General features: G+C 41.1%; 1 protein-coding gene across 1 annotated transcript in view; it reads left to right on the top strand.

Moving 5' to 3' along the window:
* Nucleotides 1-21383, top strand: part of UNC13B (unc-13 homolog B) — a gene marked incomplete at both ends in the record, with an annotated part of 204421 nt that overhangs the window by 158473 nt on the left and 24565 nt on the right. The window contains 6 exons of the mRNA XM_079548344.1: nucleotides 5531-5657; nucleotides 11285-11381; nucleotides 12145-12288; nucleotides 12418-12495; nucleotides 13481-13558; nucleotides 19919-20007. Of these exons, the coding sequence (XP_079404470.1) occupies nucleotides 5531-5657; nucleotides 11285-11381; nucleotides 12145-12288; nucleotides 12418-12495; nucleotides 13481-13558; nucleotides 19919-20007 (613 nt within the window). The remainder of the gene's footprint in view (nucleotides 1-5530; nucleotides 5658-11284; nucleotides 11382-12144; nucleotides 12289-12417; nucleotides 12496-13480; nucleotides 13559-19918; nucleotides 20008-21383) is intronic.

Here is a 21383-nt window from a genome sequence, read left to right as displayed (position 1 = left end):
GCAAATGAACCCGGAGTGTAATACATGCTCCTAACTTTCTTCATGGTGTTTTCCCTTGTGTTCTGTTCCTAAGTTCTGGATAACATGAGCTCATTCACCTCACCAAGTGGTAAGTTCATGCTTCTTGGTAGAGTATTTAGTTGTGAGTAGGCAAAGACTTTCAGCACTTTGGATTTTAGCTCTTTGGATGTAGTTGCTAATATTAGTGTTAGTGTCCTTTGATTTCATGCCAGTGATTCACAGGTCAGCAAAGAAGACTCAGGGGACTGTATGGCTGCTGATGCTGAAATGGAGGATATAGGCTGCCTAAGAGACTTTCCCCCATGGGTGACAGTTAAGCATTCCTCTCCCATCTGGAACTCACGCTCTTCACCCCCTGTGCACTGAGCAGTCTGTGTGGGGTAGTGTACAAATGCTGTTGTGCAGGAGAAGTGCGTGGCACCATTCTGTGCTGTTAGTGGGCAGCATGCTGTAGAAAGGAGGAGGACGACCTGTAGTTAGATGCAGGCCATAGCTGAGTTAGTGCTGGTTTTTTGTTTGTTTGTTTTTGCTTTTTTTTCCCTGTAGGTTTCTATCACTAAATCTGTAGCCTCATCGGAAGGGCATCAGCTTTCAGCAAGCAGAGTGTGGGAGATTTCTATAATGCACTGCTTAGGGGCTTCAGAAGCAGAAGTCTTACTAATTTAGGGATACTGCATCATGCCCCCTTTGGGTACCTTCTGAAGTCTATGATTGGTAATGTACAAAAGATTCAAGTCATAAGAGAAAAACACTTGTTTTCTATTTAGAAGATGTTCTGGAACCAGTAGCACCAGTCACAGCAGCAGCATATTAGAGTGCTGGAAGGCATTTGCACTGTAGCCCTACCTTTTGCTTTCATCTCTCCTAAGGAGACTCAGATACTGAGACACAGGATCTACCAGGTCTGTTTTCATTTTCCCCAAAAACTAGTGACAGTTCAGGGCACTGTAAAGAGCAGACCTGGCCCTTCCATCCTCTCTAGTAAGGGCAGTACAGAAAGCACAAATTCCCCTGGTGAAGAGGGATTCAATTCTTCCTCTACTGGGAAGATATTAAATGACAGTAATAGAAAATTGAATTAAAAAATTAACAGTGTTTCATCTTATTTTGGGCACATCAGCATTAGAAGAGTTGTAAATTGGAAGCATCTCTGATATGAAGAGAGAATGAGTAGACTTGGCAGGCAGGATTGTAATAAATCATTCAGCCACAATCTCAGTTGTAATGAGGGGAGGTGGTTCAAATGCACACACAGATGCTATCTGTCTAGTGTTAGTGCTTCAACAGACTCAGGACCAATCAGAGTTTCTTTGCAGGCAATTCATGATTACATATTAGAAATTAACAGAAGGAAAGCAGGTTGATGATTAAGAGAAGCATCCACAGAGGGAAGTCCTTTCTCTGCCTCAAAAATAGTACTGGGCATCATACTGGAGACTGCACTGCAAAGAAGCAGTTCCCAATTAATACCTTAATAGCATGGCCTCAGTGATCTTAAAAGCTCTCCTCCAGAGGAAACTGGAGATTAAATCTGCTGAGGAAATAAGAAAGGTCTTTCTATGGTCCACTGAGGACAGAACACAGCAATAGCTGCAAAATATCTGTGCAGTGTTCCACCGTTGCTGCTGCTAAGCTCTTTAAAAGCCAGCGGGTTATAGAGCAGAGAAGAAATGCTAGGAGTGATGACTCATGTGCTCTTCACTTTACTTCTAAAATGTGTTTCAGACCAAGGATCTGAAATATAGGTTTATTTGGGTAAAAGATACGATTTTACAAAATACACCTCTGACTGATGTTTCTGTGTTACCTTCAAGTGCTTAAATTTATCCCTTTGCAAAGAGAGTGGTGATCAAAACCATAGGCAGGATCCATTGATGAAGACGGATGATACAAGCTGTTGGGAATGAGTGAGTTTGAGGCTGTGTCGTTTTTCTTTGTGCTCCTGTGTGTTTGAGTTGTTACAGCTCACTTTCGTCTTTTCTGTCACAAGCCCCACCCTTCTTTCGCATACGTAAAGTTCTCTTTTATGGTGGTAAGAGTTTTATTTTACCTTTTTGTATCTTTGTTCCCTGCTGCCAGCCCTCACCTTCAGTGCATAGAAGGCTAAGTAGCAGTCCTTGGATTTATGCTTCTGTGGTTGCTTTGCATCTTGCTTTTCTGCAGCTTAGCAGCGTTTGGAATGTCCTACTTCAGAAAATAATCGAATCAGGAAAGCCTCGAATTAATTGCTTCTAGTGCACTCCTCAGTTTTGGTGAAACAGGCCTGATTTGTGTCCTTTTTACCTTCTTTTTTACCTACAACCTTTATGTTTCAACCCCATTGTGTATGCACAGCTACATACACATGGTCATGCTTTGACAGCTAGCTTCTTGGCTGGAAAAAATTCAGAAGAGTCACTGATAGTCATCTTGACTTGTTATGTGAGCGATGTGAAAAGCAGAGGGCTCAAAGTCTTCCTAAAAGCTTTTGACTAAATGCAGAGAGCGGGCCACGGTAAATCTGTGGTTTGGGCCTGATTGGGTAAAGCTGTGTACCCACCCTTGTGCACCATGGTGTGATTCATATTTCAACCACAAATACTGCTGGCTTCTGTCTAAATGGCACTTTGGAAGGTGGTAGTTCTCTTGTGGGTGCATTGGGATTGACTTAGAGGAAGCCAGACCCTGTTACGAAGTGCAGCCAGCCTGAGTCAGACCTTCCCTCTGCGGGAACAGCTCTGTCTCCATGAGGGAACAGCACCTGCTCCTATCAAAGCTAATGAAGTTATAATTGTCCATTGATTTCTTCACCCTTGCAGGGAGTCAAGCGGGTACAGATAGTGCTCTGTTTGTTTCCTGTTATAGAACTGCAAGGTGAGCTTAGCGTTTTCTCTGCAGTTGCTCATGAGGGAAATCAGTGCTTCTGACACTGAGGGAAGGATGTTCTTGCTTAGTGCTCAAGAGAGACATTAGATTTGTTAAGGAAAAACTTGCATACTTTCCTCAGATTCCAGTAAAAGCAAATTCACTGTGGAGAGTAACAGATCACAGTATGTGTGAAGCAGTAGCACATCTAAAATCATTTGTCTGTCAGACCATCTCTCCAGGGCTTATGTATGTTATGTATTATGTACTGCACATAAAAAAAAAAGGCTGGGTTTCTTTCTTTCTCTCTTTCTCTCTTTCTCTCTTTCTCTCTTTCTCTCTTTCTCTCTCTCTCTCTTTCTCTCTTTCTCTCTTTCTCTCTTTCTTTCTCTCTCTCTTTCTCTCTTTCTTTTCTTCTCTTTCTCTCTTTCTCTCTCTCTTTCTCTCTTTCTCTCTTTCTTTCTCTCTTTCTTTCTTTCTCTCTTTCTCTCTTTCTAGATTTTTTTTTTTTTTTTTTGAGATTACATCTTTGTGGATCTGCTGAAAGTGAATTAGAAGAATTAAAAGGAAATCTGCATTATGCTGTTAAAGGGATTTGCAGGCAACTCACTGGAGTATTCCATTGCTTTGGGAGTTGACAAAGCTTGTAGAATAATTATGCATGAGAATTTCTTTGGTTTTTGTATTTTCAGTTGGATAATTCATAATTTATTTGGCCTTTCTTGTGCGTGTTACAGAGGCTTCAAACAAAATGTAGAAGATTTTTGAATGTTTTGGTGCAGTTGCACAAATTTACATTTTTGTGAAAATAGATGATGTTTGAGAAGAGCTTGCCTCTCCAGTAACTGCTAAGGAAGCTGTACCATGTTACATCATGAAGGCATAACTTCTGCTGATAATTGTCTTTAGCATGCGTTGCTCACATGTGCATATTGCTTGTACCGAAGTGCCAGATTTAGGCTATTCGAACTTAAGAGAGAGGCCTGCACTTTTTATCAGTTAGATCCTGTTTACACATTATCAGCAGTGATGCCCTTTAAGAGTTATGCACCTACATAAAGATCTGCCAAGCTGCCTGTAAGTACATACGGGGTGGCTTGGGAAGAATCATGGGGGTGCTTTTGGGAGAACTTAACAAGCAGGATAAAAATGGGACTTGTGGGCTGATCAGAGGTAGGAGTCAACAGCTGAGAGACGGTAGTGTGAATATAGGCTGTGAAGGTCCTTGAGGGCAAAGATGTGGAACTTGTGTTTCTTGAGAGAGAGAATGGTGAACAGTGGTCCAAGGAGATTATGTCTGTGAAACACAAGCTGAATATGGCAAGCACTTTGGCAGTTCAAGAGATGAGTTGAACTGTGGAAGTATGTGTGTTACACAGAGAGGGACTATGTTGTCCAGGCATAATGTGTGTGCAAGGACCTAAGGAAGCCTGGCAAGAGAAAGAAGCTCAGCTCAGGTAGATAGATGTATATGGGTTGCTTCAGTGCATTGCACTCAGAAGGGCAGTACATGTTAGAAAGCAGTTCTCTTCTGAAACACAAATGCCATGAACTTCTCCAGGCGGTGTTCAGATAATCTTCCAGCTCTGGTGTAGTTTCTCTTGTGCTGAAGACCTAGGAGTGGCGGCTGACTTGCTTACCTGCCATGCACATGGTGATGAGACCCTTCAGGCACAATCCTGTGCATGTGCAGACAGTTCGTGTACTGTGTGACCAAACAAACTCTTTTGGGTTGTGCAGACAGCATTCAAACGCATTGTTGGAAAGGTAGCTTGTATGTGGAGGGGTAAGGTTAAATAATAACAGCTAATGGAGACCAAGCTGGTGGTGAGGAGTTGTCTGCACAAGACCAGAAGGAAATGCGGGGCAATGAAATAACATGCTGTTACTGCTTTCTGTGATACCAGAGAACAATTTATGGCCATACTGTGGGTATGGAGTATTTGGGATATGGATTGGGATATGGAGTATTTGGGGGTACATTTGGTGTAGGAAAGAAAAAGGCCTTTCCTACAACATTCCTTGCCCCACTGGGAATTCAGCTATAGATAAAGCTGATCAGATTAGCTCTGATCACCACTGACTCCACATCTATTGCTTCTCAGTGTCATAATGCAGGTTAGATGCATGCAGGAGATGATTTCAGAGTTCTAGTGAAAATACTTGAGAGGACTTGTGTAGAATTTCACAACTTGTCTGGACTACCTTGTGATTTATATTTTCAAACTCTGAAGAACTTTATTCTTTCTACTATTGCCTCTTGGGGAATGTAGTTAAGATATTTGTATTGCCCTTATTTATATTCAAGAATGAACAGATTTGCTATTCCAGATTTATTTCCTGCATAGATAAAATCTGGACTGTCATATGTTAAATGGGAAGGCCATAAGAGACTGCTCTCTTTTTATTGCTTTGACAACCAAAAAGTCTTACACAAATGAATGGATTAAGAGGAACCACACAAACAGGCTCCTGAGCCTCACTGGTCAACCATTGAGAACCCCTGTTCTTTGCCAAAATCCTGTGCTGTGAAGATTTTATGGCTCTGTAGGTGCTTCATCCTGAAAACCACTGCGTACTGCTGACATGTTTTATAAGACCTTCCTGTCCCTGACACAGTGATAATGGTAAAAGGAGACCTAACTGCCTTTTTCCTTCCTCACAGAGCATGAGAAACACAGGCTGTGTAAGAGTGCGGACTATATGAATTTACACTTCAAAGTGAAGTGGCTGTACAATGAATATGTTCGTGATCTGCCTGCCTTCAAGGGAAAAGTGCCTGAATATCCAGCGTGAGTGTGCTCTACCTCCTATAGTATATCCCCAATATACCTCTTCCTTGGTTATCCGCAGGGCACACATATGGTTCACCTATGGCTGCCTGTACATAAATATACCATTTATTCATTCTTTCTTCTCTGTGTTTATGTGTGTCTTTGTTCCCCTTCCTCTGTGTTCTGTGCTCCTGTTCTTGAAACAAATAAATACCTTATTGTAGAACCTCTTCCAGAAATCTCAGAAGGATTAGCAGTAATATGGACTATCTTTTAAGCCATTTTGTATTTACAGTGCTGATCCTTGAACCAGACTTTTAGACAGGTGCTAATGTTCTAGTATTAGTAGATACAGCTTTATCTACTATATGTATCTATATATATGTACTGTATGTATATTTCGCTGTGTAAATGTTACACAGATATGCACAAACACACCAGGATTTGTGAGAAATGGAAATGCTTTTGTTTTTTTATAAGACTGGGTGGTTCAGTTGGAAACACATAAACTTGTTCTTAAGCTCTAAGCAATTGTTCACAAGTTCTATTTAACTTTAAAAGAGAAGCAGTAGATTTCAACTCTGGAGAAAATTTGATCCTTTTGTGATCAACCAAGGAAGAATACTGTAGCTGAAGGTCTTCCCCTGCTTTAAAGCAGAAGCAGGTAGGTTGTTTCTGATCAATGTTTGTCTAACAATTTTTCAGAAGCTTTCAATTACAATTATTCCACATTTTACTGTTATCCCTCTGGTGGTTTTTGGGGGTTTAACACACTCCACCTCCTCTCCTCCAAACCTTTCTTGCTTCAGTTGGCGCTTGTTTTATCCTTTTCTCCCAGCCTGGATGTGAAAAACAAACTTCTCCTCTTTTACAAAATGTTTCTCATGTCCTTTCCCAGTCTTCTGCCTATTCTTTTATGTTCCTATCCTTCCTTGTAAGTGAGATTTACTCACACCTCTTCATCTTGTCTGTGTCTATACATAAACCACCTAGACTTAGACACTGATGTTTCTTCTAGACCTTGCCTTGCCTTGCAGGCATTACTGCTGCTTTCACATGCTAGTACGGTAGCAGCCTTTTTTTCTTTTCTTTTTTCACTACCACCATTGACCAGCGATGTTTCCAGTTGGTCACAAGCCAAGCCTCAACAGCTTCCTACTTTGTTTCTCTTCCCATCTTTACAGCTGTCCAAATGCAGCACTTTGCACTTGCACTCTTTAAAAAACATCTTGCTTGTTCTGTTTCCAGTTTGGCGTTTTGAATTCTTTCTTCATCCTCCACTGCACACAGTGCCTTGAGCCTGGCATTATCTGTGTGCTAATAAGACTTCAGGCAGTTGGTATAATTGGCTGGCTTGGGCCACGGGTCTTGCTTAGCAAATCAGTTCAGTGAGAGGCATTAATTCAGTGAATAGGGTGCTGGAGTCTCAGTAGCTTGGTTCCTTTTGTACCACTGAGTCAGTGCAGTCCTGGGCAAGTCATCACATTTTCTTAATCTCCTTCTTCTCCTGTGTAATCAGGATAATGATGTTCAGTTTTGTTTTGTAGTCTTCTGCAGAATTGTTCTGCTCTTCTGACTTTCGTATACATGAGCACTGGAGCTTATGTACTTGTGCAGACACTGGCCTCCCTTGTCACCTCACACTCATGTTTTAGTACAGTAGCCACATTGTCAAGCACAAGAGTTGTTTACTTCAACAATGACCTTCACTTGTTTTGAAATATACCTTTCATATCAATTACAGCAACCCTTTAATTTGCTTCATCACAAACATTTTTGATCTTCACAGAATCCCAGAATAAGTGAGGTTGGAAGGGACCTCTGCGTCCATCTGATCCAATCCCTGCTCCAACAGATAGACCTAGAGCAGGGTGTCTGGGCCCTTGTCGAGGTGGCTTCTGAAGTTCTCCAAGGAGAGATTCCTCAGCATCTCTGGGCAACCTATCCCAGTGCTCCATCATCCATGCAACAAAGAAGCACTTATGTTTCTTTAAACAGCCTCAAAGCTTTCTTAAATAAAGGTCCATGTGTCATGTGTGCCCACCAGTAAACTCAGATAAAGATGAATTGCCTCAGTCCAAAGAATAGCAGCGGTTATCCAAAAACCTGCATTTCTTGCTGAAACTAAGCAAAACCACATTTTTTATATCCTTGGGCTATTACTGTGGAAAGTAAAGGCTCTGAAGCATTGTAGGTTTTATATTCCCTTTATTTTCTGAAATTCAGCAGCAGTTTCTGAAAATGAAGTAGCAACATAGCTGAGAGTGCATCTTCAGAACTTCCTTCTTCACTTTTTGTATGCCAGCTGAAAACTGTGAAGCGTCCAAAAACAAAACAAACCACGCAGCTAGCTTTTCAGGTATGCAAAGAAGTGTTGTTTTATAACTGATGTTAGCAAGCAGCTAGTGTTGTAGCTGTACTGGTAACTACCTCCTCTGGTAGTGGTGGTGGAAGGCATTCCTGTCTCTGAAATCCTCTCTTATTCTTCTGGCTTACTGTCAAACAAAATGTTTTCTTATTGTACTCTTTGAAATCCTGCCTGCCTTCTTGTCTCTGCACTTGCCAGTGCCCACTGAATGTCCACGGAGTACAAACATGCATCAGAACAGCAAACAAGCAAGTTTAGCTCACCTGTGAAGCATGAGATCATGGCCACAAGGCTCATGGCCAAGCTGTAATTGCAGCCTTTTGTACTGCATTACTATTGTGCAACCAGAAGGCAAACTTTCATTCAGTCACAAAGCACAAAGCACTGCCTCTCCATGCAGACAGAACTGAGGGGTTTTCTATGCAAACACTATTTGGAGAGGTTGGCTGTACAATCTCCAGTCACGCTATGCTGGGCCCTGTAAGCACAGAATGTGATAAAAGTACCTCGAGCCTCTGCCCTGTGTGCTGGTGTGTGAGTCATTATGGGGTTTTCTCCTTGATCAATAATTGAAGCAGACAAGAGGAAGAAGAAATTTGCTGTATAACAACATTTTGGAGCTATTTCTGCATGAAATTGAATTATTTTTATTAGTTTCTGTGATAGATTATTGTGAACATCTTTCTGGATACATTGTCTTTGTGATCCCTGGAGTCCCTTCTCACTTGCTCTGCAGTCCAAGAACCAATAGTTAGGGGTTATTAGCCTAAGATAACTCTACGTTTGCGTTACAGCTCAGAGCACATTCTGGCTCTGACTGTGCCCAGGGACCAGAAGAATTTATTAGATGATTTCTAACTCTTGTGTTCTACTACCGGCCTGCAAAAGGCAAAGCTCGGACTGGATTTACAAATGTAGATACAGAATTTCCTGACCTTACCTAGTGATTCATTTTGCACTTGAACATTCATATTAAACCTCTTTCTGTGAGTAGAGCTTTTTTTTTTCCTTCTAATTTTTCCTGTCCCAAGCACCCTAACATACTGTACATTTTCCTTACTACCTTTGTTTAGACAATTTGGTAAGACTGTGCAGTTCATTTGATATGACAGTGTACGGTAGCCATAAAAATGTGCAGTGTCTATTCTCAACAAAGAACGGCCCTTTCTTATGGATATGGTGCAATCACCAAGGGTGAATGATAGCCAGGAAGTAGTTTCACTTCTCAGAAGCAAAATGGTGGCTTCTGTCACAGACAAGTAATCCTCTCTGTACACTGAGCTACGTGATGTGAAGCACCAACTGTCTCAGAGCTCTGAAAGTGGTAGAAGATGTGTTCTTGCTTCCTTCTAAACTGCCCAGTTCTCTTCAGAGGATTGATCTGTACCTTCAAAGTACACTATTGGAATTAAAAGCTGAATGTTGAAAGCACAAGAAAATTGCAGTAAGCTCCCACAAATACTGAAAAAGAGCTTAAACAGCCATTTAAAAGGAAGTTTTTGAAAAGATGGGAAGCTCATATGTCTGTGACATCATTGCACTGCTGCTGTCTCTGCTAATGGTGCTGCATGGACAGGTTGCTGTTGGTTGTAACTGTCTGTTACAATTTCCCGTATTAGCATTGATGTGCTTCATATTTCAAGGCGTAGAGAGTATTTAAGGGTATCTAGTATGCTGTGCTTATGAATTTGCTCTTGATCTCTCTCTCATATCTGGCACATGCTTTCATGTTCTTTGCAAACTCGGCCCATAATTAGCACAATCTGTATGAAAACAGCAGCTTGTTTCGAGGAGGTTGTGCTCTGTGAAGCTCATGTTGCAATTTTTTGTATGGACTGAAATCATACATGGGCACTTTTTCCCTGTTTTGTGAATACTGTTTACTAATACTGGAAATTAAGATTTGCTTCCGCTGCAGTGAGTTGGCAGTTGCACACTATCTGCCCTAGACAAATGTTTAAGCAAAGCCTTAAGTGCTGTATTGCTGAAACACAAGCAAGAAAAATCCTTCCCCTTGAACTATATGGATATGTCCCACAGAGCAGAGAACAGATTGATGATGAACGCTAAAACCCCACTGCTGAAGATGCTTTGCACCTTCTCAAACAGTTGACAGTATTTTAACCAAGATTGTGTATAAGTCTCTTATTAGTGGAATTTGTAATTCCAGATGCCAGTTCTCGCCAAGAAGTAAAAGCTTGTGTAAAGCTTTACACAAAAAAGCTTTAAAGTGTAAAGCTTCTCTCCAAGATTCAGCAGTTTCAGTAGATTCCTGGACTGTGGTCCAACATTTAGCTTACATTTCCAAGTGAGGAGAAGGTAGAGACAAACATTATTGCCCTACTTGAAGAGCTGCCTGTCTCGGGGACTCATCCCTGCTCCAAGGCTGTCATCCCTGCATCCAAGGATGTCAGTGCTTCTGTATGAACCAATTTGTTCGTCTGTAGAGAAAAAACAATAAAAACCTGCTAATAGGGCTGGCTAGCTTCCTACAAGCCTTCTACACTTAGAGGTACTCTGAAGTATCTTCACAGGGCCATTAGCAGGCCAAAAAACAGGAAGATATTCTAGAGAAGGCATGGAGAAGAATATTTCTAGCCTTGATTTTCCCTCATGGCAGTCAAGAAATATATTTGTATCTGCAGATAAAGGGGTGGAAGGGCCCTGGAGAGGGGGCTTTTCTTCCACCTGTACTCATTTGTGTCTCTTGTGTGAAGGATGGCAGGCCCCAAATGGGCAGTAGGATGGTGTGTTTCCTTGTTGCCACACACAGGTTGTGGGTACAGACATCTTCCTTGTACTGTCTGGCATATGGGCGAAAGGAGAAAAAATGCAATAAAAGTGTTCTGAGAGGATAACAAGTTGAAGAAGTTCCTCATGAGGAAGGGTACCAAGGAAGAAGAAAGATAGGGGGAATGATGAAAAAGAAAAAAGAAAGATAGGGAGGAACAACAGTGTACAGAGGCTGGACTGTCTTCTGCAGGTCTGGTCCAGGTAGTTTGTAGAAATAGGAGTGTTTTCAGGAACTTTAATGGTACATGCACACAACAATATTCAGAAAACTAACAGCAGCAAGCTTTCACAATGCTTGCTGAAAAAACACCTCTGTCTGTCAGTAAGCTAGGAAAGCAAGGAAGGGAAAGTACTATTCTGAGGGCATTTAGTTCATTTAAACACTTACTGAATGCTGCAGGGAAAGTCATGTCCCTCGCGTGAAGTTGGGTTGGAATGCTCTGTTTCTTGCTGTAGCTTACTGTCTCTCCTGTTTCTCCTGCAGGTGGTTTGAGCAGTTTGTGATGCAGTGGCTGGATGAAAATGAAGATGTTTCCTTAGAGTTCCTGCATGGTGCTCTGGAGAGAGATAAGAAAGATGGGGTATGTAGGTTGCTCTGTGTGAAGGATTCAGTGCTGCATACTCAAGTGCCCAGAACCAAATAACACTGTAAATTCAGTTATTATGCAAATGGAGGATGCAGCCCTTTTTGCATGCTGAACTACTGGGGAAACTTGTTGTTTGTAGGACTTTTCTATACAAGATGTTGTTTAATAGCAAGATGCGTTTCATTCGTTTGTGTTTTGTTCTTTTCTGGTTAATCTGTCAACCAGTGGATTGGTGTTCTCCTCTTTGTAGTTGTGAGATACGTAATTGAAACAAAAGGCACACTGCATGTGCTTAGTCATGCAGTGAGAATGTAACCTTAATCCATAGACAGAGAATCTTAGTTTGCCAAGTATTCCCAATGGAGAACAAGAACAATCCAGTTTTAGTGACTCTTGGCGATGTAGACTGTGATGCTAATATAGATATTCCCTTTATATCTTAAGAAAATGTAAAAAGAACTCTGTTTTCTTTTACTTTCCTTGTTAACTGACAGGCAAGCCGTGCATCTCAGCATCATGCTATGTTTCCTAATACTTATCTTGTCATAATTGATGAATGACAGTGAACTATGGCCCTAACAGAGTTGTCTGTTTTGCTTCTCTAGGCCTTTTCAAGAACTTTTGACTAATTCTGAGGGATTGGTGATTTTTGGTATAGTTGTCTTGCCTCCAGTACTGCAGATGGCAGAGACTCACATGAATTTGGTGTCTTTTGGATCTTTCCATTTGAGAGTGACTCTTTGTATTTCTGCTTTAGTTCCAGCAAACATCTGAGCACGCTCTATTCTCTTGCTCAGTGGTGGATGTCTTCACCCAACTAAATCAGAGCTTTGAGATCATTAAGAAGTTGGAGTGCCCAGATCCTGTCATTGTTGCTCATTATAACAGGAGGTTTGCTAAGGTAATACCCTCAACATCAGATGTTTGTCTACCCTTAGTGGATGCAAAACCGTATTGTCTTGGGTTTTGATTTTATTTCCTGGAGATCCCTTGTGTTGCTTAGTGGAGCATGCACACCTTGTCTTCACAGACTATTGGGAAAGTGCTGATGCAGTATGCTGACATCCTCTCCAAGAGCTTCCAGTCCTACTGTTCCAAGGAGAAACTGGTGAGTCATGCTGGATTTCACTTCCACTTAACGGGAATCACATAATTGTTCTGATGAAAAAAGATTCATACTGGGTACTTGACCTCATTGACAGTGTAGCGTTGCTTTTATCCTAAACATTTGTGGATTGAGTTCTGGCTTGGCTTTAAAGTAGAGTAAGGTGAAGGCGATCTGCAGAGTCACTTTAATTACTACTCTTCCTATCTGAGCCATACATCACAGAGGTGATAAAAAAAAGGAAAGGGGGGAAATGGAACAAGTCGGTCACCAGATTTGGTACAGAGCAGCACTTATGGTTTACTGTTGCATTCATCCAAGTATCTTGCTGTGCAATCTGAAATTAAGTATAATTCAGAATATTAAATCAAACAAACAAGCAACAAAGAATAAGCAAGTACTTGTCAACCCTGGACCTGTCCCATGGTGTGATTTCTACCTCACACACAGGCACTAGGGAATGTAACTGCAGAGGACAGGGCTATTGCTAAGGCTCCCTTGAGTGTTGCTCTCAGACTTGTATTGGCAGAACCCAGCTAAGCTTCAAAGTAGCTCTGGCTGACAGTTCCCCTTTTGGGATTTACACCATTCAAGATAGTACAGTGCAGCATTAAGAAGCTGAAAGCAATACAGTTTGGACTCTAGTAGAGCTTGGCAGGAGCAGTGGAGGGAGTCAAACATTTTCCTGACAGGGATTTTTTATCAGCTTGTTCTGTCTGTGATAAAGCTAAGAGGGAAAATACAAAGGTGAAGAACTCCTTGATCTGGGGTTTCTGGAACTGACCATCTCATTTCAAACTACAGAAAATAGGGCTTTATTTTTTTTTAGGATTGAATGCTGAAAATTTTTCTGCTTTCCCTATTATTTCACTGTGAGAATCTGAGATTCGGTGGCACCTGAGGGAGGGTGCTAAGGCACAAACTGTACCATTGTTGAAAATATATTGGCACCCTGAGCCATGACAGACACCTGCTTTTGTCCCACCAGCCCTGCATCCTGATGAATAACATCCAGCAGCTGAGAGTGCAGCTAGAGAAGATGTTTGAAGCAATGGGTGGTAAAGAGGTAAGAGTGCTAAGAGACTGAGCATTACTCATTCTTACTGTGCTGCTAGTTAACAGGTTATTTGCATCATACTGTACATGCAGGCTGTAGTCATAAGGAGAGCCCTGTGACACATGGCACTGTAGCAAGTATGAGGGGGACAGCCTGCCTGAGGACTCTTCTTCTAAATCTTTTGTAAGATGTAGGAGCAAATGTTTCAGGGCACAGAGCAGCACGGAGGAGGAAAGAACTGGGTATATACTGTGCTTATATGGGCTAAATGTGGGCATGGCTGGTGGTTTCACAACTCTAAAGACAGATATGTCTGAGAACTGTAGACATCAAGTCCTTTCACATGGCATATAAATGTGGAATGGTACCTCTGGCATTAAATGTCCAATATCTAATGTATGCAGACAAACAAATCTATGAGTTCTGAACTGGTAGGATACTCAGATGTGTCCATGAATGTAAATACCTTTCTTAGTTTTTGTTCTTTGTTCTTGTACGGCCATTTTTACAGAAATAAGACTTTTCTCTTCTAAATCACTGTTTCTGCTATGATGTAATCAGTGTTTTGTTTTCTTTTCTTTTCTTTTTCATTGCTTTTCAAGACTCAGGAAGCTGAAGAAAAGGCTGCTGATTCTGATGTTAGGAAAAAATAGTTTTCAAAGCCTAAGTGCATTTTCTTTGGTTGTGTTGTGGTAGAATTGTGCCGTGAGCTGTATGCCAAGAGGAAAGTTCACTTTGCTGATGGGCAGCTCAGTTTTTGCTTGCATGCTGTTTCAAATCCTTCTGGTGTTTAGTGGCAGAATTCTAAGAAGTTGCAAAAATCTCAGTAAAAAGATCTACCCCATGGTGCAAGGGAAACTGCTTTTATTCTTTCACATGTGATCTCAACAATCTTAATTTCTTACCTCTACATCAAGAAATAAAATTATATATGCTCCTCATTGCATTAACAATGGTAACTAAACACTTTTTTCTTCAGGAAAAAATAATGGAATTGGATGAAAAAAATGGAGATGAACTCCAACTGTGAGTGATAAAACATGTAGGATAAAAACTGACAAACATGCTAGGGAGCTGTTTTTTTGGAAGTGGCCTTTTTTCTTCTCCTTTCAAATGCTGCTTTCCACTTCATTAGGCTGCCACTGATTATCAGAAGCATCTTGTGCTGTGCTAGGTGCCTGAGTTGTTTGCTTTCCTTAAGGATTTTCCTCGTGGTGACTAAGTAGTGCTTTGCTTCTTGAGTTGAAATCTGCTAGATCCTTTGTTTTGAGGGAGTAAACAGATCTGTAGTTGGAGTAGTCCTTTTTCTGATGCAGATTGACCAGTGTCAACTGGTGAGACAACTGCTTTGGAAACGTAGGTGTCAACAAGCATGCTGTCATTTTCTTGCTTCAGGGCTCACCTGTAGGCACCATGCAGTGTAATGGCATAACATGAAAGGGAAGTGCTTACTTGGTACTATCTCATGGAATTTGAGTCCTGAATACAGTGCCTTCCTATTCTTTTTTTTTTTCCACATGTGGGGAATATTTTTTTTGTCCTCACTTCTCATATTCTTTCCCAACCTGTACTATTCAAAAGGTAAAAAACTGCAAACAATTGTCTCTTGGTTTCATATGTGACACTGTGTGATCCTGGAACATTACTAGTTGGGAAAGTCAGGACATCAGTGCATCAGAGACCTCTCTGCAGAATGTCTCTCTTTGTCTCTGCTTGAGATCCCAAGGAATATACACATACATTTTTAGTTCATAGGAAAAAGTATTTTAGATTACTTTTAGCATTCATCATTAATATTTTATTTCCTATCTGAGATCTGTTGATCTCGCAGGATCAGAACAGCTTCAGTGTGGCTCAGAGGCATTCCATACATTCTTGATGCAGATTTTGGAAAGGCAGAATATATGGAGTTACAGTTTGCATAAAAAGCATAATAGGCAGTGGAATTGCAAATGAGTGCTGGGCAGAAACTGTACATAATTGTACATAAATAAAATTTGAAACTGGATTGTTCTTTGTTAAAATGGGCTGTATAGGTTCTTTGCTAGTGTTTCTTGATCTTGGCCCCATTTATTTCTTCATACATTACCTACTGAAACCTAATGTGACCTGCATTTTCTAACCACCACTGCAGCTTTCCTAGAGGCTTGTGTCTGTACACTGTGATACTACAATAAGCTATTCTCATTTTCTTTGTGAGAAACTGCTTTCTATAGCCCATTATTTTCCTTCGTTTTTTTCTAAATTATGAACTCATAAGCACTGAAATTAAAAGCTTCTTATGTTTTCCTCACTGCTGGGTCTATACGTGCTGTGGAAACCTAGCTTAAAACATTTCTGCACTTTTCCCCTTGAAGTCAAGTGTACAGAGTGAATATTGGAGATGAGCACTGCCTAGGGAACCCAGAGCATTAGCTACCAAGAAGCAGCAGATTATCATCATGCAATTTTAATTTTCAGTTACAAGTTAAGCTGTACAATTAATGCTGTGGGAAACTCTCTTCTTAATGCTTAGCCAGTGTTACTCCACATTTTAAGTCCTAAGTTGCCTACCTGAATCATGAATTAGAGGAGAACTTAGAAACAGCCAAGGAAAGTTCTCAAAGGATTTATGGCACCTCCTGGTTGCTCCTCTTTACCTTCCCATATGCCATAACTAAGGCCTCTCTGCTGTTGAAAATCTTGCTTGGATGCAGCTCACCAGGCTTCTTACTCTTGAACTCTGTAGGAAAGAGGAGAGATGCTTGAAAGTTCAGTGCAGAAAATCCCTTTAGGGATGTCCAGCATGAACTTGCGCCCAGTTACCTCTGCAGAGAAGAGCTCCCACTTGTTAGCTGGGGAGGCAGAACAGCAGTCAGTGACCTTAAACTGGAGCCAGACAAACCGTACAACCTGTGTAAGCCTAAAGTAGGAGTTCAGAGCAAGATTCTCTGCTTGCTGATTCATCAGACCAAATGATATGACAGGCTCTCCCGCTTTAAGATGTGAATTGATTAACATCCACTGCATTCTGGAAAGAGAAAATTGTGTTTCTCCAACTGCAAAACACCCTTCCAATTCTGGCTGCTCATGCTTCATCACTGTGTGCAGAAACCAAGCAAGAATGAGTGGCATCTCATGGAGAATTTGGAAGCACATCAGAACAAATCTTGTGGGTTCAGTTTCATCCATAAAAGATCAACTTTAAATGAAGTTCTTAACAGTGTAAATATCACTTACCAAATAAGCAGGTACCTTGAAGGTTCCAGCCTTGAATGTGCTCAGATGAGACTTTGAAGCCCAGGTTCTCTCAAATAGTCACAGAAAATGAAGAGATTCTGCTTTTTACTTATAAATGTAGATACAGAGTTAATGCCTCCCTGTTTTGCTTGCACCTCACCCTTCCATAACACACATTCAACTTCAATGTACAACCATGCAAATGGCAGCCTTTATTTCTAACAGACCTGGAGCATTTGCTTAGGGATCAGAAGCCGCCTTGGCGTTGGTACTCTCATATGTTTTGAGCAGAGAACTTTTTGTTGGTTTTCTTCCTCTGAATCATCTCCAGTACACCCACAGAATGGATATAGTAAGCCTGCTGAATGATAGCTTCCAATAGAAATGATCTGGTCATGACGTAGTGATGTAGTGACCCAACTGCATAATACTGCTTCATGCTACCTGCCAGATTTATCATGCAGTCCAAGTGGAATTTCCTGCTATCAGTGGTAGCTGATATAGTTAGAATTCATTGGCTGAACAGCAGAATGGAGACTGTTCTATTTGAACGCTGCTATCACTGCTTCTCCATATTGGCAAAATTTGCAGTTACACCGTGTGCTACAGGGATTCTGTGACTGATATGTCATTTAATATGTGAAATCTACTTGCACCTTTCTAATGGACTTACATCACTCAGTTAATTCTCTGATGTTTAATTTCAAGCCAAATCATGTTAATACCTATGGATTAGCAAACAATAACATGCAGTATAGATACTTTCTCCTTTTGTAGTAGCAATTGTTTGGAACAAACAGGCATTCTAGAATGACAGCACCCTTGGTGACTGCTGAACCAGAATGTCTATCAGGACTTTGCTTCGCAAGGGTAAGGTTGGGTGCCTGAAAGGAAAATTTGGCAAACTGTCTTACCAGTTGCACCCAGAAAGCTGTGGGCTGTTAGTCTGGAGGAGAGGCCGTTTGTCACCACAGATGATGGGTGTTGTCCCCTTGGCAAAGCATTGCTTCAGCTCTCTCTTTTTGCAGTCCCAGATGTAGCACTTAACCTTTCTTCTGCCCCAAAGAAAACCAGATTGCAATCAAGAAATATGATAGCAAGAAGAAGCTTGGAGATTGTTAAATTGCTGAGTCCAGGTCACGTTTGGTAAAACAAGTCACAGATTGCATCACCAACAGATGCTGGTTTTGTTTTGTTATCCACGAGTTTGGCTGGAATTGGCATGATGTTATCTTTAGTTTGCCTTTGTAATGAGGGAGCTCTAAAAATCATAGGGATACAAATTCACTTCAAAAAAGAAAAACAATCATGGCTAGCACCTAAAGTTCTAAGGCCCAAGCAATCTCTTGCTTGTTTTTCTCTGTTCTTCAGAACTCTGATCCAGGAGTTTCATTGCATAGTTTTAAACATCTGATAGTTTTCCACGCCACCTTCCAAAGGAAAATGAACAGATCAGATTCTGTGTCCCCTAAGGCTTGTCTTTCCCTAACAGAAGCTGAGAAATACGAAGAGTGCATCAGCACTGAGTACAGTAGTGTGAGTTCCTGTCATGTTCAAGTTCTGCATATGTGAACATAATGTAAAAATCTGAACTGATTTTTAGCCACTGTACTGGCATCTAGCCCATTACATTGGTAAACAGATAATGTGCTTTAGAGGTAAGAATGAATGCAAACATTTCTGGAAAGTTTTTCCTCTACAGTAAGAAGAGAAAATCTGTTTTACAAATCACTTTTTCAAAGCAAATGGTCTCAAAGCATTCATCATGGGGTGTTATGTGCACACACAGGTGGATTGGTCAGAATTGGCTGTTTCAAGGCTGGAGGGGTGACTACAGCTGGAGTACAGGGCACTGCTAAATGGAAAAACAGATGGCATTGGGCTGGTTATAAAGCAGCACGCTTTCCTTACAGCGTATGCAGCATCCATTTAGTGCTTGGGGTGCTTCTATATGTTTTTTTGGTCAAGTCCCTTCCGATTAGTTACAGTGAAAAAGTTGTCCAGATCTTTGTGAAAGTGGAGCTGCTTGTGCTCAAAAATTGTTAAGTGTGCAACTGTTATTGCTGTGATACTGTGGATTTTCAGAATAGCTGCGTCCAATCATGTGGGAGCAGTGGCTGGTTTAGTTTTAAGCTTGAATACTGACAGCAGGGTAGAAGGTGAAATAGCATCTTTCAAGGCTACATGGAGAATTACTCAAGTAAATAGCATCCAGTCTAGACTTACAATGACTAAATGACCCATGAACCCAAGGTAACATGCAGTAGAATCATAGAATCATAGAATCATAGAATCATAGAATCACTAAGGTTGGAAAAGACCTAAAAGATCACCCAGTCCAACCGTTCACCTATTCCCAATAGCTCCTACTAAACCATGTCCCTCAACGCAACATCCAGTCTTTCCTTGAACACCCCCAGGGTCGGTGATTCCACCACCTCCCTGGGCAGTCCATTCCAGTGCCTGACCACCCTTTCTGAAAAGTAATACTTCCTCATGTCCAGCCTGAATTTCCCCTGGCGTAGCTTGAAACCATTCCCCCTGGTCCTATCACTAATGACACGATATAGAATCATAGAATTGATCAGGTTGGAAAAGACTCTAAAGATCATCGAGTCCAACAACAACCTAACCATAGTACCCTAACAACCCTCCCTGCTAAAATTATGTCCCTGAGCACCACATCCAAACAGCTTTTAAACATATCCATGGATGGTGACTCAACCACCTCCCCAGGGAGCCTATTCCAGTGCTTAACAACCCTTTCTGTTTTTCCTCATATCCAACCTAAACCTCCCCTGGTGCAGCTTGAGGCCATAAATCAGTACTTGCTGATTTCTCAGCCTGCTTGCTCTGTTGGCCATGGGGAATGCAGATTCACTTTCTTAACTATGAATATCAGGAAGAGGATTATGAGAATGCTGGCGCCAGAGACAGCCCTTGCTGCTGTTTGGTTGGACAAGTATCTGTTGATGATTTTGTGGCTTCTTTAAGAGCAGGAGGCAGTGGAGGAAAGGATCCCAGCTGGTAAAGTCCAGTGTTGGTGGTTTACCTGCTTGTTAAGGGTGATCTCAGTAGGGAACAAGAGCAGTGTAAAGGAGAACAGACTGCCCTCTGGGCTCAAGCTAAGTGCCCTTCTTTCATACACAGCTGGATGCAGAAGCAAGCGACCATCTCAAAGAGCTCCAGGTGAAGCTGAACAACGTTTTGGATGAACTGAGTGCAGTGTTTGGTAACAGGTGAGTATAACAAAGTCCCTGCTCATGAAGCGCTCCTTTCTAGATCCTTCTCTAATCTCACTTAGTCAGATAAAGAACAGAAAAATTTATGTTGACCACATTGTATTTTTCCCATAAATTCATGGTCTTTTAAATACTAAGACCATATAAGAGAGCGAGGAATATCTTTGTAAGTCCCTCTTTTCTGTATTCCTATGCTAAGAAACAGAGATCTCTCAACTGTAAAATGTATTTGAATTACACAGAAAGAATTTTTTTCTGTAAGCAGTGCTTGTCAGTAACAGAATTGTCTGCTCTTTTATTGCTTGGAAAGCTGTTTTCAACTTAGCATTTATGAAGAGCATTCTTGTTTAAATGTTCTGCTCTACATGCATGAAACAGCTCACTGATTTCTGATTGTTAAATGAGTACTGAATACAAAGGGAAAAGGTTTAGAATTTGAGACTGACTCGTTGCAGTGTTTCAGTGAACTGCTGGAGTAATAGATGGCAATTAAATTTTACTTCAAATCATGATGCATTTTACCTGAGGATGAAAATGTGCTTGAATTTATAATATAAATTTTGGAGTGGGCCATAAAAATGTCAGTTAAACTAAATCTAGAATTACAGGTTTCCCAACTGATCTTCAAAAGCAACCGTTTCTCCTGATAAACCCCATTAATTTCATGTTGTGCTGTATAACAAGATTAATACAGGCACATACAGTCAATAGCAGAAACTTGGGTAAGGGAAATAAGGCAAATTGTACCAAGCTGGCTTCTTACAGGCTACAGATTTGCAGTACTTAGGACCAAAAATTGTGGTAGGATTTGTCAGCCTTTATCTGGATTTGAGCAGACAGAGCTAATGTGGAGTTCCCATTGCCAGTAATGGATGGTATAGCAAGAATGGAGAGATTTGAGTAGTAACTGAGTTGAATCGATAAGATTCATAATTAGGTGGAGGATGAGTGAGAAATCTTAATTAGGGGTTGAGTTTTAGTATCTGAAACCTGTCTCCATGGTGTCACTGCTACAAGACAATTAGGGTACCATCTTGACATTTGCAAATATGATTTAAAGAGATTATTCAGCATCAGCATACATACCATGGAGAGTTTGAGAGATCTGCCAGCAAGAGATTAACCAGTCACACAGCTCAGATGCTTCACTTATTCCATAGCAGTAATAGGGAATGAAAAGCGAAGCTGCAGTGCACTACATAAGCAGGAGCTTCTGATGTAAATGTGGGAGGTAAGACAGATATGCACGATATTCTATACCTAGCTGTAAACATCTGCTCCTACAACACTGTGCAACCTGACACTGAAGATCTTACCGTGCTTCATCTGCGTGCACTAATTGCACCTGCTGGGAAAGCAGCATGTATCTGGAG

This window comes from Tetrao urogallus, assembly GCF_951394365.1.
Source record: "Tetrao urogallus genome assembly, chromosome: Z".
Lineage (NCBI taxonomy): Eukaryota > Metazoa > Chordata > Aves > Galliformes > Phasianidae > Tetrao > Tetrao urogallus.
Note: the sequence above shows the minus strand (reverse complement) of the source record. Positions and strands in the feature narration are given on the sequence as shown.